The sequence below is a fragment of the Vicia villosa genome, linkage group LG2 (genome assembly GCF_029867415.1).
Source record: "Vicia villosa cultivar HV-30 ecotype Madison, WI linkage group LG2, Vvil1.0, whole genome shotgun sequence".
Taxonomy (NCBI): domain Eukaryota; kingdom Viridiplantae; phylum Streptophyta; class Magnoliopsida; order Fabales; family Fabaceae; genus Vicia; species Vicia villosa.
The window spans coordinates 116414715-116428641 of record NC_081181.1 but is presented as its reverse complement, the minus strand read 5'-3'; the positions used below and the strand labels follow the sequence as shown (position 1 = coordinate 116428641).

General features: G+C 33.7%; 3 protein-coding genes across 4 annotated transcripts; 2 read left to right on the top strand and 1 right to left on the bottom strand.

Annotated features, from left to right (window-relative positions):
* The first annotated feature begins 16 nt into the window (after positions 1–16).
* On the top strand, positions 17–2974 carry LOC131651854 (uncharacterized). Of its 2 annotated transcripts, none has more exons than XM_058921570.1 (5): positions 17–467; positions 817–906; positions 980–1028; positions 1680–1775; positions 2353–2974. In XM_058921570.1, exons 1-4 carry the CDS (start codon positions 144–146, stop codon positions 1766–1768), a joined length of 552 nt encoding a protein of 183 aa, XP_058777553.1. In that variant the 5' UTR covers positions 17–143; the 3' UTR covers positions 1769–1775; positions 2353–2974. The 2 variants fall into 2 exon arrangements, with proteins under 2 accessions (XP_058777553.1, XP_058777552.1); XM_058921569.1 differs by having other exon boundaries at positions 811–906; positions 2353–2970.
* Positions 2975–6233: 3259 nt separating this feature from the next.
* On the top strand, positions 6234–7541 carry LOC131651851 (uncharacterized). Its single transcript, XM_058921565.1, has 2 exons — positions 6234–6497; positions 6710–7541. Exons 1-2 carry the CDS (start codon positions 6355–6357, stop codon positions 7377–7379), a joined length of 813 nt encoding a protein of 270 aa, XP_058777548.1. The 5' UTR covers positions 6234–6354; the 3' UTR covers positions 7380–7541.
* Positions 7542–8337: 796 nt separating this feature from the next.
* LOC131651850 (protein NPG1-like) lies at positions 8338–12177 on the bottom strand. Its single transcript, XM_058921564.1, has 6 exons — positions 11913–12177; positions 11363–11588; positions 11017–11269; positions 9454–10664; positions 9174–9321; positions 8338–9088 (listed from the first exon to the last, which is right to left on the bottom strand). The coding sequence occupies exons 2-6, from the start codon at positions 11513–11515 to the stop codon at positions 8769–8771; spliced, it is 2085 nt and encodes a 694-aa protein (XP_058777547.1). The 5' UTR covers positions 11516–11588; positions 11913–12177; the 3' UTR covers positions 8338–8768.
* Between the last annotated feature and the right edge of the window lie 1750 nt (positions 12178–13927).

Sequence of the window (13927 nt, the reverse complement as noted above, 5' to 3'; positions counted from 1 at the left end):
TTTATCACTTTTAAGTTTTAACTTCAGACTGAGATTATAATTTTTTTTTCAAAAAAAATTTCGCCATCACATAAATACCCACGAACTTAACCGCCAAATCTAACTTCCAATAACTCAATTTGAATTTTTGAAAGAAGAAAAAGATGACGAAGAGAGGAAGAAAAACCAAAGTTTCCGATCTTCTGAAAACACCGTCGCCGGCAGCTTCTCCGACGGAAAGTTCTCCGAAATCGCCAATCTTCACGAGAGCAGCTTCTACATCCAAAGGCGTGAAGAGAGTAGCCGCCGCTCTTACCACCACCACTTCACCACCTCGCAGTACTCACAAAGCTCCGAACAACATCTCTGACCTCAAGAGCCTCGCGTCTTCAAGCATTAACGATCTCAAACGCCGGATCGATCGCTCTCACTCTGAGATCCTCAAGGATCTCGAGGCTTCTCATTCGCGCCTCCACAAGCGTTTCAAGGTTTCTTCTCGTGCTTTCTCAAACTCTATAATCGCACTTCTCAAACTGGTTTGTTCTTCATAGATCGTTAACTCTGATTCGAAAACACCTTGAATTCCGTGATTTTAATGGAATGTTCACATTATTGCCTATGTTTTTGGTAGTAGATTCAGATGTAGTTTAGGTTAAAACAGAGAGAACGTAATTAGGTAATTAGATAAGTAGATTAGTATAAGATTCAGATCTAGATTAGGTTAAAATAGAGAGAAATCAAACATTACTAAATTTGATTTAATTAAGATAGATCTTAATGAAGATTAATTGTTGATTTATAACTGTGACGTTACTAATTTGAAAAGTTTAGATGCAGAGTCAAGGATGCCAGCAAGCAACGGAAGAAGCTGAAAAGGATTACAAGAAATTGTCTGAGCGGATTACGGAAAGCCGAGATGCAATGAAGGTGGTTCCTTCTTCATTTTCATTTTGAAACCTGATTTAAGAGTCTAATGTAATGGTTTATTTATTTATTTCAGGCTTCTTATGAAGAATTTATGGTTGATGCACAGGCTACAGCATCCCGTGGTATGTATAATAGAATCGATTTTGAAAGAATAAAATGCTTTTGTTTCAATTCATGACTGTTATTTTGTACTAACTGTTTAGTATGAAAGAGTGATGATTAACGCTGTTGTAGAAATAAGCATTCATATGCTATTGTGGATGTTATATTATACATGAGATGAATAAACTAAGGAGTGATTAAAGCTGTTAATCACGGACAGATAGGCTAACAAAACACTGACACATCAACACCAATGATAATTTGAAAGATATGGAATTAATTGAACGTAATTACATGTATAATATCGGATAAGTGTTGTACATTGATAAATATCGGTGTCATACATCGAGACATTGCTGGACACCAAACATGTTGTCAATTTGAGCTATTAGCACTACATATTTAAAAGCCAGCTTGGTTTTTCAGGTAGCTTCGGATGATATTCGTATTATAATGATTTTAGTGATAAGGATTAACTGTTATGCCTTATTTACCTTCTTCAAAAGATGGAAAACAGAATTTTTTTGGTTGATGTAGTTCATTACCTGTTCTCATTGTTCAACATATCTGTATTTAGATGTCATATCTCATAATTGTGAATTGCAGTCTCCATGCAAACATATACTGCATTCATTTGTAGGATGGTACTAATTTTCATTTAAAAATTTCAGCATGCAAAACTTCTATAACTGAGCTTTCGCAGAAGTTTGAGAAGGCTATTGACTCTCTTCGAAACCGTCATGGCATTACATCTAAGTAGCTTTATGGTAAGTTTCAATTCTTGGTATTTTTAATGGTTTCTGGATCAACCTGTCTGTGTTTATTCACTCAGCCGTTCTGTTTTTCAGTTCTTGATTCCTTGAATGATTGCTTGCATGTTTTGTTGAAATATTTCCAGGGTACCAAACATTACAAATATTTTTAAGTCACTTCATAAAATTTTAGATTAAATGAGAAAACTTGTAAGCAAACAGATTAAATGAGAAAACTTCATAATTACTACTTATTTTCTATTTTAGTCCATTTATGACATATTTGCATTCACATTTCCATAAGTCCGATTTTATAGTAAATCAAATATTGCAAGTGTAATCAGTCCAAGAAAGGTAGAGAGTTCCTTTCATATAGTCAGAAAATTTCAATCCATAAACAATATAAATCATACCAAAACTTATTTTCTTTAAGTTACTGAAAAAATGCATGTCAAAGATGTCAACATTCTCATAGAGAGCAAATTTGATTTGTTTTTACCCTCTAAATACTTTTAGTTTATAGAATTTTATGACTATTCTTTCAGTATTAGCTTGGTTAATGCTATCTAAAGTTCCATGTTTTGGTATCCAGGAAAGATAAAGATGAGCTGTCTGGATTCTGGAACACGACAAATGTAGATTTTTAAAAAAGGACTTGATATCCAGTTAGTTTTGTTTTTTCATCATCTTTTTGTTATTCTCAAATCCAATTTACAAAAAGAAAGCAAAATTAGGAAATACTCAGTTCCCTGTTTGTACTGTCAATTATTAGGCTACTGATAATTGTGTTCTTGATTGCGGATGTGTATAATTGGTTGACTTATATGGATGGCAGTAATAATGTAGGGGAAAATATCATCGGAGTGTTTAATCATTTCGAGATGTTGCCAAGTTGCGGGTCGTATTGGACAAAGTGAATGGCATAGATCATAGATGATTCCTGTCATCATACTTTGACTCCATATTTTAGCATACATTATTGAGGGCTACTGTTTTGGACCAGTTATTTGGACACGTTGGAGTATATGTGCATAGTTTGCAAGTTCTTTTCACTTCAGATTCCAACCAAAAATGCCGACTACCTCAGATTTCTCGGATCCGCCATTATTGTTCTTTCTACCTCTACGGATAAAATTTAAGTTTTGTTCAAAACACTTGTGAAGTATTTTTTAAACCAACCAATCACTTAATATCTTTTATAAGAATCCACCTTAATCAATCAAGACAATGAAGTCCGCAATAGATTTACAGTATTTATTATAAATTGACTTATGTTTTGACTTTAGTTTTTTCACACAACTTTTATTTTTGGAATTATTGTCTGTTTTGGTTCTGATATGCAATCTTGTTAAATAGAACTCCTTATTATGCACCAATTGAACCAGACCTTTGATTGCACTTTACATTTTAAATTGAAAAACAATAATAAAACAAAGATTCATCAAGCGATCAAAGGTTAATACACAAATTGTGTTTGCAATGTATAAAATAATTAGTTTATAACAATTTTCTTTAAAAAAAAATAATTATCTCAGCTTGAAAGAAAAAAAAAAGGCTTAATTGATACCTTTATTTTCAATTTTATTTTTAAGTTTTGATCCCCTATTTCAACATCTCAATTTTTATTATTTTTTTAAAATTTTAATTAGTAATTATGTATAGACATTAAATACAAGAACGTGGGTTTGACATCTAAATTGTTTATTACTAAAGGGTAAATTTCGACCACTTAATTACATGACAAAAAATGATTACTATGTCATTAAAATTTCACTTCAAATTAAAAGAATTAAAATTCTAAAAGAATTATTAAAATAATTATCGTGTCATTAAAGTTTAAGTTAAATTAAAAAGGATAAAAAAAATCATTAAAGTGCCATTAAAATTTGATTTCAAATGAAAAGTGAAACTAAAATTTCAAAATAAAGAAATTGAAGAAAAAAAATCATATTTAAAGGAGAATCAAAACTTTAACATCTATTTAGTTCAAATGAGGGGCAGAGATGATGAATTTTTATGGAAGAAGAGAATGAGAGGGGAGATGAAGAATTTTTTTAATCAGATAAATATTTGGTTTAAATAAGGGAAGGGGATGGAAAGAAAAAGATTTTAATTAAAAATACGTTTGGCCCAGGAGGGAAGGGATTTTTATGGAGGGAAGAAAAAGGGAGGGAGGTGAAGAATTTTTTTAATCAAATAAATATTTGGTTCAAAAAAAGGGAGAAAAGGAAAAGGGAAAGAATTTAACTAAAAATACTTTTGCTTCAGGAGGGGAGATAATGAATTTTATTAATAATTTATAATTTTATCCTTATGATATATATTCAATGGTAAAAAATTCATACATATTTTTTTATAATAAAGTTTTTGAGTGACTAACAAGTTATAATTTATCAGATAACTTTAAAAAAATTGAATACATTTAATTGAAATTATAACTCTCCAACCCAAATCAAATTGAGAAAAGAAGATGTGCACTGACAGTGTAAATTATTTTTACTATCAACTAATGACAACCATGTATCTTTCCAAGTCAGCCTTTAAATTTTAAAATACTAAAATAATTTGGCACTTTAAAATAATCTGATTAGATATCTGTGTAATACTATACTTATAGACAGTGCACTATCATTAAACTCAATCAAATTATATATTGACAACAACTTTGAAATCATTATTAACAAAAACAAATATATAAAATAATTTATTATTAAATATTAATAATTTAAATTTTTTAATAAAATAATAAAAGAATGAATGTTTTTAAATATTAATAGTTAGTTCATTTAATCAAATGATAAAAAATTAAAATAAGAGTTTTTAAATTTGATATAAATGAAAATGTAATAGAATTCATAACAAAAATTAGAAGAAAAAAGAAAACTAAACTACACAGAAATTTAATTACACAGAAATTATACAGAAAAAATTACACAGAAATAATAACACTAAAAGAATAAATAACTTTAAAATATTAAAACTAAACTAAAAATATTTTAATAAATAAGATAATTTTTTTAAAAATTAAAATTCATATTCGAGAAAAAAATTGTATTTTATAGAGGTTTTGCTTCTCTTTCTCCTCTTCTCTCATAATATTTGAATCAAATAAATTTAATTAAAAAAATTCTTTCTCATTCTTTTATCTACCTCGAACCAAACTCAATTTAAAATAATAATAATAATATGCAGTAAAATTCTCAATTAAGAAAAAAACAATAGAAAAGAAAGACCATTTTTAATACTTAGGGTCTGTTTGGTAAAAATAGCGGTTGACTGATAAACTAGCTTATAGCTTATAGCTTATGACTGATGGTTGATGACTGATGACTTATAGCTTATAGCTTATGACTGATGGTTGATGACTGATGACTTATAGCTTATAGCGGATGGTTGAGACTGATAGCTTATAAGCTCATTGAAATGTTTGGTAAAATTAGCGGTTCAATTAACTTATAAATGTAAAATGACATAAAAGATATTTAATATATAATTATTTTATTTTAAATTAAAATAAATTATAAGGGTTAAAATGGATTTTAATTAAAATAATAAGGATAAAAAAGGAAGAAAAAGTAATAAGCTATAAGACATAAGCTGAAATGCTATTTAGGTAGTGTTTGGCCCAACTTTTTATCTACTTTTCTTCTCCTTATAAGGAGATGGAGGGCCAAACACATTTTTTATAAAGCTCTTATGAAAAAAAGTAGCTTTTTTTTCAAGGCAAAAAATTAAATGAAAGGAGCTTATAAAAAATGCGTTGAAACCAACTTTTTCAGAGCTTAAAACATGTGGCCGCGGTTCGAATCCCAACGAAAGCATTTTCTTTAAAAAAAATTGCGCTAGTGCAGTAAACGGAAATTTTTCAATTTTTTTCTACGGTCCATAACATCTAGAGTTATATTTTTTTTCTTCTTCTGTTTACATCGTCATTTTTGTAGATATTAGTTTTGTCCAACTTTTTATTCGTTTTGTATATTATATCTTATTTTATTGTATAATGATTTTCAATAATAATATTATTAAACTATACACTATATTATAGATGTTAATACAACAATTAATCAATACGCATTATATATATATATATATATATATATATATATATATATATATATATATATATATATATATATATATATATATATATATATATATATATATATATAACTTTAATGAAAAAAATAAAATTAAAAATAACTTTAAAGTTTAAAAAATAATCATAACCAAACAACTTTAACTTAATTTTAAAAGCTCTTATTTTTAACTTTAACTTTAAAGTAACTTTTAAGACTTAAAAAAGTCGGGCCAAACGAGCTCTTAAAATAGCGTCTGAAAAATAAGCTATAAGTTAGTAAAATAAGCTATAAGCTCGTGATAAAAAGACCGTTACCAAACGAGTCTAAATTATCATATGAAGTTATAAGACATAAGACATAAGACATAAGGTCGAAAACATGTCTTATTGCCTTACTACATTCGGTAAAACCGCAAGAAGAGAAGGGGGAAAAGGGATTTTAGCAGAAAACAGGGTTTGTACGGTAGCTAGCAACGACGAATTGTTTTTGAAGACTGAAGAAGAAGAGGAAAAGAAATGGGTAAAGGTAATCCACAGAAATCTGGTACCGGCGGCGACCTTCATGCGGCGGCAAGGTCCGGCGATCTCATATCAGTTCAGTCAATTTTGATTTCAAATCCATTGTCCGTCAATTCCAGAGATAAGCATTCCAGAACACCGTATCCTCATTCCCCTCTCTTTTATATTTCAATTATAAACCCTAACATTCACTTTTTCCCTGATTTACTCTACATGATAGCTATCATTGAAATTCACTTGGTTTTTTTATCATCATTGTTTTGCTATTCGTGCTTTAACTATGGATTTTATGTAATTCGTTCTCTCGTGATATTGTCGCGTAATTTCTTTAACAAGCAACTGTGGGTTATAGACTACATTTAGCAGCATTTGCTGGGCAAACTGAGGTAGTCAGTTACCTCTGCAAGAACAAGGCTGATGTTGGTGCTTCCGCTATGGACGACATGGCTGCAATACATTTTGCGGCACAAAAGGGTCATTTAGAAGTTGTTAGGGCTCTGGTTTCGGCTGGTGCCTCTTTTAAAGCCGCTACTCGGAAAGGCATGACACCATTGCACTTTGCTTCTCAAGGTTCCCATCTGGAGCTTGTCAAGTATTTGGCTAAGAAAGGGGCGAGTCTCGGTGTTAAGACAAAGGCGGGAAAGACTCCGTTGGATCTTGCTACCAATGATGAAGTACGCAATTTTCTGGAGGGGTTTGTGAATTCAGATAAGAATGGAGAATCGAAAAATGGAGATAAAGCCGAAGAATCCAATCCAAATGTAGCTGAAGAATCTGATCCGAAAGAAAGTGAAGAATCTAGTCCAAAGGCAGCTGAAGAATCTGACCCAAAGGCATCCTCCTCTTTGGGATCCAAAGGTGATGAACCTCCTGCAGCTGCTGTTGATGAAGAAGACGGAGAAAAAGAGAAGAGGAAGTTTAATGAGAATGATGCAATAGAAGACTCATCAAAACCAAAAAAGGCAAGAGTTAAGCTAAGCCACCTTCAAAGCTCCGATGATGTCGAAGAAGAAGAAAGCTGAAAAAACCTGTAGGTTAGAGGCATAATAGAATGAAAATGTTGTTCTCATAGCTTGTAATAGTATCTGATTTATAATTTTAGTCCCTTTGTTGGGTTGGTAGGTTGGAACATCTATTGACAGTTTAATGAGACCTTTTCTGAATCAACATAATTTTATCATCAACATTTGTTTGCATGTTGAGTTCCTTTTAAGCAGAGACCATGAGTGTATGTTTTTGCTCTCAGAAGTTAGCTTCCTCTTTTCTTTCTAAGCAGCTAATCATGATGGAATATGTCTTCAGAGACACAGATTTCACGTACTGTGTTATAACGTTTTGGAATTTAGACATTGCCAACACAGATTTCAGGCGCTGTTTTATAGCGTTGTGGATTTTAGACATTGCCATTGCTCTGCATGATACTAAGTACAAGGTGTGGTTGTATACTAACTATATCAATGCTATAACTCTACTATTGTAGCATAATTTAAACAAATTGTTGTTTACTATGATGTGATGACAACAACAAAATATACACGCCAAATTGTGCACTGCATTGAGCAAGGAAATAAACCAAGTCGTTTGCAAATGGGAACCCAGACTTTTAAAATGCGAGAAACAGTAAATATCAGAGAATGGAAATGAATGTGAATTGTGTTTATTGATGGTGAATTTGGACAATTCCAGAGAGGAAAATGACCCTTGATTCTGACATAGACCAAGCTCCTATCTAACTAGATTCTCAAGATAATCCTCTCTCCCGCGTTCCTTATAGAGTAAACTTGCCAAATCTTAGGCCTCACTGAGTCAGAGTAAACTTGCCAAATCTTACGCCTCACTGAGTCATGATGAATTAATTTCTCCTTTTGGTTGAATTTTAAAGCTTGGTCTCTTAACATTTGCCACCATAGCTCATAAAAATAGATATAGATATGATATACAGACAAAAACATCCAAGTTCAAGAAAATAACAAAATTAAATAACAGTACCATTGGTTGCACTGTAATTCAACTCACTTCAAATAGATTTTTCCTTAAAACCTTGTAGGTCTTTGTAGGTCTAGCTAAAAAAACAGACACATAATTGAAGAAAAATAAATCTCTACAATCACAAGCTGCAAGACGGATTCTGTTCGAATAAGTAACATACAATTTACATGGCTGAGCAGCTATTGAATTACAAAAAAATCTCTGCCGATCAAAGTTCTTTACAACTCATTTAATCTCATTTTATTTCCTAAACAAATTTTCAATTTCTTTTCTTTGAGCCTAGTTTGTGATAACAAATCATTTGAAAAAAAGGAAACATTTCCTAAAACTGTTTCTACTGTGTCCCATTGTATTAACCAAAAATCATAATGGTATAGATCTCACTGCAGCCTGCAGAATTAACCATTCCAAAATCAAAATATTCAAAAAAAATTGCTGAAACTTTCAATGGGATCTAACTCTTCCAGCATGGAAGCTGCCTGGAAGCAGTCCGCAGCATCACTGATTCGGCCATCGTGCTTGTGAACCAATCCTAAGTAATACCAAGCCATCCGGTTGGTTGGTTCTATTCTAAGCGCATCAGACAGCATGCTTCTTGCAGCAGGCAACGCCTTCGTACCCATTTTGTGAATCAAAGCGCTCATTAAGAGTTTGCTAGGAATGTGGTTTGGTTCAACTAGTACAGCATTAATAGAAGCATTGAGAGCTTCTATATTCTGGCCGCGTCCTTCGAACAAAATACCTGATAGAGAAGCATACAAAAGAGTAAATAAATATCATACAAGTTGACAATTCTAAGCTCTTTTTGACAAAGGATTTAGCCTTGCCTTCCGTGTGCAAAATTGCTGCAGAGTACTCCTTCAACTCCCTGGCCTTTTGCAAACAGATTTCAGCATCCTTCCAATGAGAAAGGCTGGCATACAAATTTGCAAGACCGTGCCAAATATCGAATTCATTAACTTTATCATCGTCAACCTATAACGAGTAGACAAAATGAAAAAAAGATTGATTTTGCGGTCTGTAATCAACTAAAATATCTTGATCGTACTTCGGAGTAATTTGGAAAGAATCCCTAGAAGAAGATATAAGTAGACGGCAGAATCTTACCTTTGAACTAATTTGGAAAGACCCGGAGGATTTCCTCTGGGCTTGAACCAATGCAAGAAGGTAGCGATAAGTTTCAATAGCATCCATCGGTTTTAATTGGGAGACCTTCAGCTTTGCTTTAAGCTTAAGTAGAGACCCCTGCTCCCATCTTGCAGTCTGATCTAAACCAGCATCTGTCACCACTTCAGCTTCCGGAAATCTTTGCTGTGCAGACAAAATCAGAGCAAGCAATATCCAAGCTTTGATTACAGAGCCGCCGGTTTCATTGAAGAAATGCCGAGCGGAACGCAAAGCAGCAGTCAAATTCCGATGCTTCGCGTACTGAACAGCCAACTCAAAAATCAGATCAGAATTGTTTTTCTCCAATCTAGTTGCCTCCTCTAATGATTCCAGAGCTTTGGACTGAAGCCGAGACCTCTCGAAGTCCGAGGAAGCAACCTTAGCTTGCTTTCCAAGACAAAGTCCCAACATCCGAAGAGCAACACCTTTTAAATGCTCATTCGGACCATGAGCATTACTGAATGCTTTCTGTGCATGGCCGACTCCCTCGCCAGCAAGATACGGATCCTCACTGCAGATCTTGGCAGCTAATAACAACGATGTAAGGTCATCTGGCCGTTCGTGTTTGTGCAACGACTTTCTTATCAGATTCAAAGCACTGACATTTTTTCCAGCTGCAAAATGACATAAAGCTAAAGAATTCCAACGATCGATACGATGGTATACTCCAGGCATCAAGTCTTCAAATTGCTTTGCTAAAACGGAAGTTTGGCTACATATAGAAAATGCAAAAGTTAGGTGTTCCATGATTGAAGGATCCCATTTTATCTTGCCATTACAAAACTTCCTTATAAGAATCATTAAAAGCAGAATCGCCTCTTCGAGATTATTCTTAGGCACATAAGAACCGTCAATCTGAACTGCTAAACTGGGTGGACTTGCCTCCACACCACTGTACAGAAGAAAAACAACGAACGATTTCTGAATTCTTGAACAACATTCATTATCAAGGTTCCATTGACTAAGAAGGGCACGCCTATAAGCAGAGATTGCCTCATCGTAGAAACCACCTTGTTTCCAAAGCTCTGGAAGGAGCTCTACTGCATGGCTGACTATCTCTTGCAATTTGTTGTCCACTTGAAAATCAAGTATACCCTGATAAAATATCTTCTCAACGGCATCCAGAATCTGTTTACAGTCATTAGCAGCTTCTGCAGAATACAATTTAGAGAAGTATTTCAATGTTTAAGATCTAATTCAGAAATATCAAAAGCAGCATTACCAGTGATATAGACACAAACATGACATTAACACGAGTAATAATTTAAAAATTTTAAGTGATTGTCTAGAATATGTATTAGTGTCGTGTTCATACTAGACTCTGACGCGTGTCAGACACTGGACATGCCTTCTATCTGAAGTGTTGGTGCTGCATAGATTACTACTATAAAAGGAATCATTGCCATTCAGAAGAGAAAGTAAACAATAGGTGGAGAACAATTTTCAAAAAAGTCAAGAATATGTTTTATGCTATCATCTTTTTTTGGGAAAAAAAATCAATACCAGCAAACTTTCCAAGTTTTTGTTGAGACTTGGATTTTAAGTAGATGGCTTCAAGCACCAAACTAGCAGCATGTTGAGAGACTGAAGAAGGTGATTCTGTACGAGGGCGGCCTTTTTTGACGGGTGGTTTTTCAGCCAAGGTGGGTTGCAACCGCTGGATTGCAGCTTGGAGATCGATTCCATCAAAGACACGAAGAGCACCTTCTACATTACCTCTCTGATACTCCAACTTCCCAAGAAGAGCCCTTGCTTCCTGTCAACGTTTTTAAAAAAATCATCGGCCAAAACTTAGACATATGATCAATTTATCCACAAATACGATGTGGAAGATCATGAATAAACTGACCTCGAAATTGAGTGACAACCCTTCTCGCAACGAAGATTCCGCCTCTTGAATATTTCCTTCATCAAGCTTGGCCTCAACTTCTGATGTAATCATGCTGCTTCCATTTGCACGAAACTCTCTAACCGACAACCTTTCATGCTCACTGGACTCCATGATTCATCTCCCCACTAACTTCATACAGCAACACTTTTCACACTTTCTTTGTCCCTTTGACCCTTCAATGGCACTATAAATCCATCATTCACATTTCAAAAAATCCAAACAAAATTCCACAAACGTGCGTTTGGATGTTTCACAATCACAAAACAGAAAGAAAAAAAAAAGTTTCCCCATTTCCCAAGGTAACGGATCCAAACAATGCCTAATAGAATTTCAAATATCCAACAAAACTCACCATTCATGTAACGGGGTTCCATAACAATGCAAAAAGAATAAAACTTTGGAAACAAAATTCAAAATTGTAATCATAAAATCATTGGGTAGAAAAAGTTTGCAGATCCGAGAAACCAGGTTTGAAAAAAGGAAGAAGAGACAAGATTTAACGACTTACCAAAGCAACGTGGGTTGGGAGCAATGGTGAGAGATGCAGCAGTGAAATCAAACAAGATCTAGGGGACCCTTCATTGTGATCAGCATTTGCATCGAAAGAAGTTACCCTATGTTGTTGTTTAATGTTTATGTTTGTTTTTGTCTTGTTTGAAAAAAAAAGACAAGGACAAAGGAACAGAAGAAGAGTTGGTGGGTGGTTTGAGGTCAACCGTTATCACAGCACAAACGCAAAATCTTGTAAGAATTTGTAAATATGGAATGGAAAAAAAAAGTTAAACATAATGGATTTTTTATTTGATTTAGCTATTTGGAAATAAATAGATAATTTAGTTATGAAAATTGGGTCAAAATAGAATCTTACTAAATTATAATCATGTACTTGTTATTGAATTTTACAAATTAATAAATACAGCATGAAATTAGAATATGTTAATTAAAATTTTACTTGCGGTCAATAGAGATTACTCTTCATGCAATGAGATGCACAATAAAGTTTTATATTTTATATGTAAAGAGTAAATAAATTACTGAATTATCTAGTTAAGATATTTATAGATTCAGTTTCTTGATCCAAAAGTTGTTGAGAATACCAATTTAGTGTCTATGAGTTTAACCATACGTCCCCTGGCCTTAACGTGATAGAAGAAGTGAGTCACCCCATAATGTGGCAGGTAATAACCTATGGGATTGTGGATCACTTCATTTACTCCCTAACATGTGGCTCGACAAGTTCTTTTATGAAGTATGACAGATAAGTATTTGATCGGGCCGAATAACATGCCCGCTAATTTATCACACCTTTTAGTGCCCCATTATGCTTCATGTTACTTATGGACTATAGAGTTGGTGGGATGGGATCTTTGAGGCCCAGCTGAAGTTATTTCATTTTGCGGTCTCTCAAACACGAGGCCTAGAAGGGCGGTGTGATTAAGGTAAGACATCTCAGTTCACAGTCACTCAAGCACGAGGTTTGTAACACCTTAAAATTCCAACACGTAAAATTGCGAAAAGAGTATAAACAAATATTCACGAGTTGATGTCAACTTTCGCTTGAGTTCTTGAAAACTCTCTTCGCATTGCATACTCCACACAAAAGTTTGACCCTTTCGAGTCAATTGAGTCAAAGGCAATGCCAACTTCGAAAAGCCTTAAACAAACATCCTGTAATAGTCATCTAAGCCCAAAAAACTTTTGATCTCATTAATAGACTTCAGAGTTTCCCATTGCAACACGACATCAACCTTCGATAGATCAACATCAATACCACCACTAAAAATACATGACCGAGGAAACTGACTTCTTTCAACTAGAACTCACACTTCGATAACTTCACATACAACTTATTATCTTCTAACATCTGCAACACAACCCTTAGTTGCTCTACATGGTCTACATTTGATTTCAAATATATCATAATATCATCAATGAACACAACAATAAACTGATCTAAGTACGGGTAGAATATTATATCAATGTACTCCATGAGTACTCCAGGCCCATTAGACACACAAAATGACATCACTGAATACTCGTAGTAACCATACCTCGTTCTGAATGCAGTCTTCAAAATATCTCTAGACTTCACACGAATCTGATGATAGCTCGACCGCAAATTGATCTTATTAAACACACATGCACCAACCAATGGATCAATCAAATCATTAATTCTCGAAAGAAGATATGTATTCTTGATAGTAACCTTGTTCAGTTGTCGATAGTGAAAACATAACCTCATGCTACCATCTTTCTTCTTTACAAACAGCACATGCGCTCGCCACAACAAGACACGGCCGAACATACTTCTTCTCAAGCAAATCCTCTAACTTTTTCTTCAGATCACTCAGCTCTGAAGTAGACATCCTATACAGTGCCATCGACATAGGGCTAGTACTAGGTACTAAGTCTATGGCGAACTCAACTTGATGTTCCGGCGGCAGATCACTAATGTCATCTGAAAACACCTCAGGAAACTCACGCACAACAAGTAGATCAATAAGCATTCTCTCTCTTCCCCCT

What these genes read in the sequence shown, in the direction of transcription:
- LOC131651854 (XM_058921569.1), top strand. Translation starts at nt 144, where the DNA reads ATGACGAAGAGAGGAAGAAAAACCAAAGTTTCCGATCTTCTGAAAACA. An exon ending in AAAGCCGAGATGCAATGAAG is followed by an intron (nt 907 to 979) that starts GTGGTTCCTTCT and finishes TATTTATTTCAG; the next exon opens with GCTTCTTATGAAGAATTTAT. An exon ending in ACAGGCTACAGCATCCCGTG is followed by an intron (nt 1,029 to 1,679) that starts GTATGTATAATA and finishes TAAAAATTTCAG; the next exon opens with CATGCAAAACTTCTATAACT.
- LOC131651850 (XM_058921564.1), bottom strand. Translation starts at nt 11,515, where the DNA reads ATGGAGTCCAGTGAGCATGAAAGGTTGTCGGTTAGAGAGTTTCGTGCA. An exon ending in AAAACTTGGAAAGTTTGCTG is followed by an intron (nt 10,665 to 11,016) that starts GTATTGATTTTT and finishes TGTATTCTGCAG; the next exon opens with AAGCTGCTAATGACTGTAAA. An exon ending in CTTTCCAAATTAGTTCAAAG is followed by an intron (nt 9,322 to 9,453) that starts GTAAGATTCTGC and finishes TACTCGTTATAG; the next exon opens with GTTGACGATGATAAAGTTAA.
- LOC131651851 (XM_058921565.1), top strand. Translation starts at nt 6,355, where the DNA reads ATGGGTAAAGGTAATCCACAGAAATCTGGTACCGGCGGCGACCTTCAT. An exon ending in GATAAGCATTCCAGAACACC is followed by an intron (nt 6,498 to 6,709) that starts GTATCCTCATTC and finishes TGTGGGTTATAG; the next exon opens with ACTACATTTAGCAGCATTTG.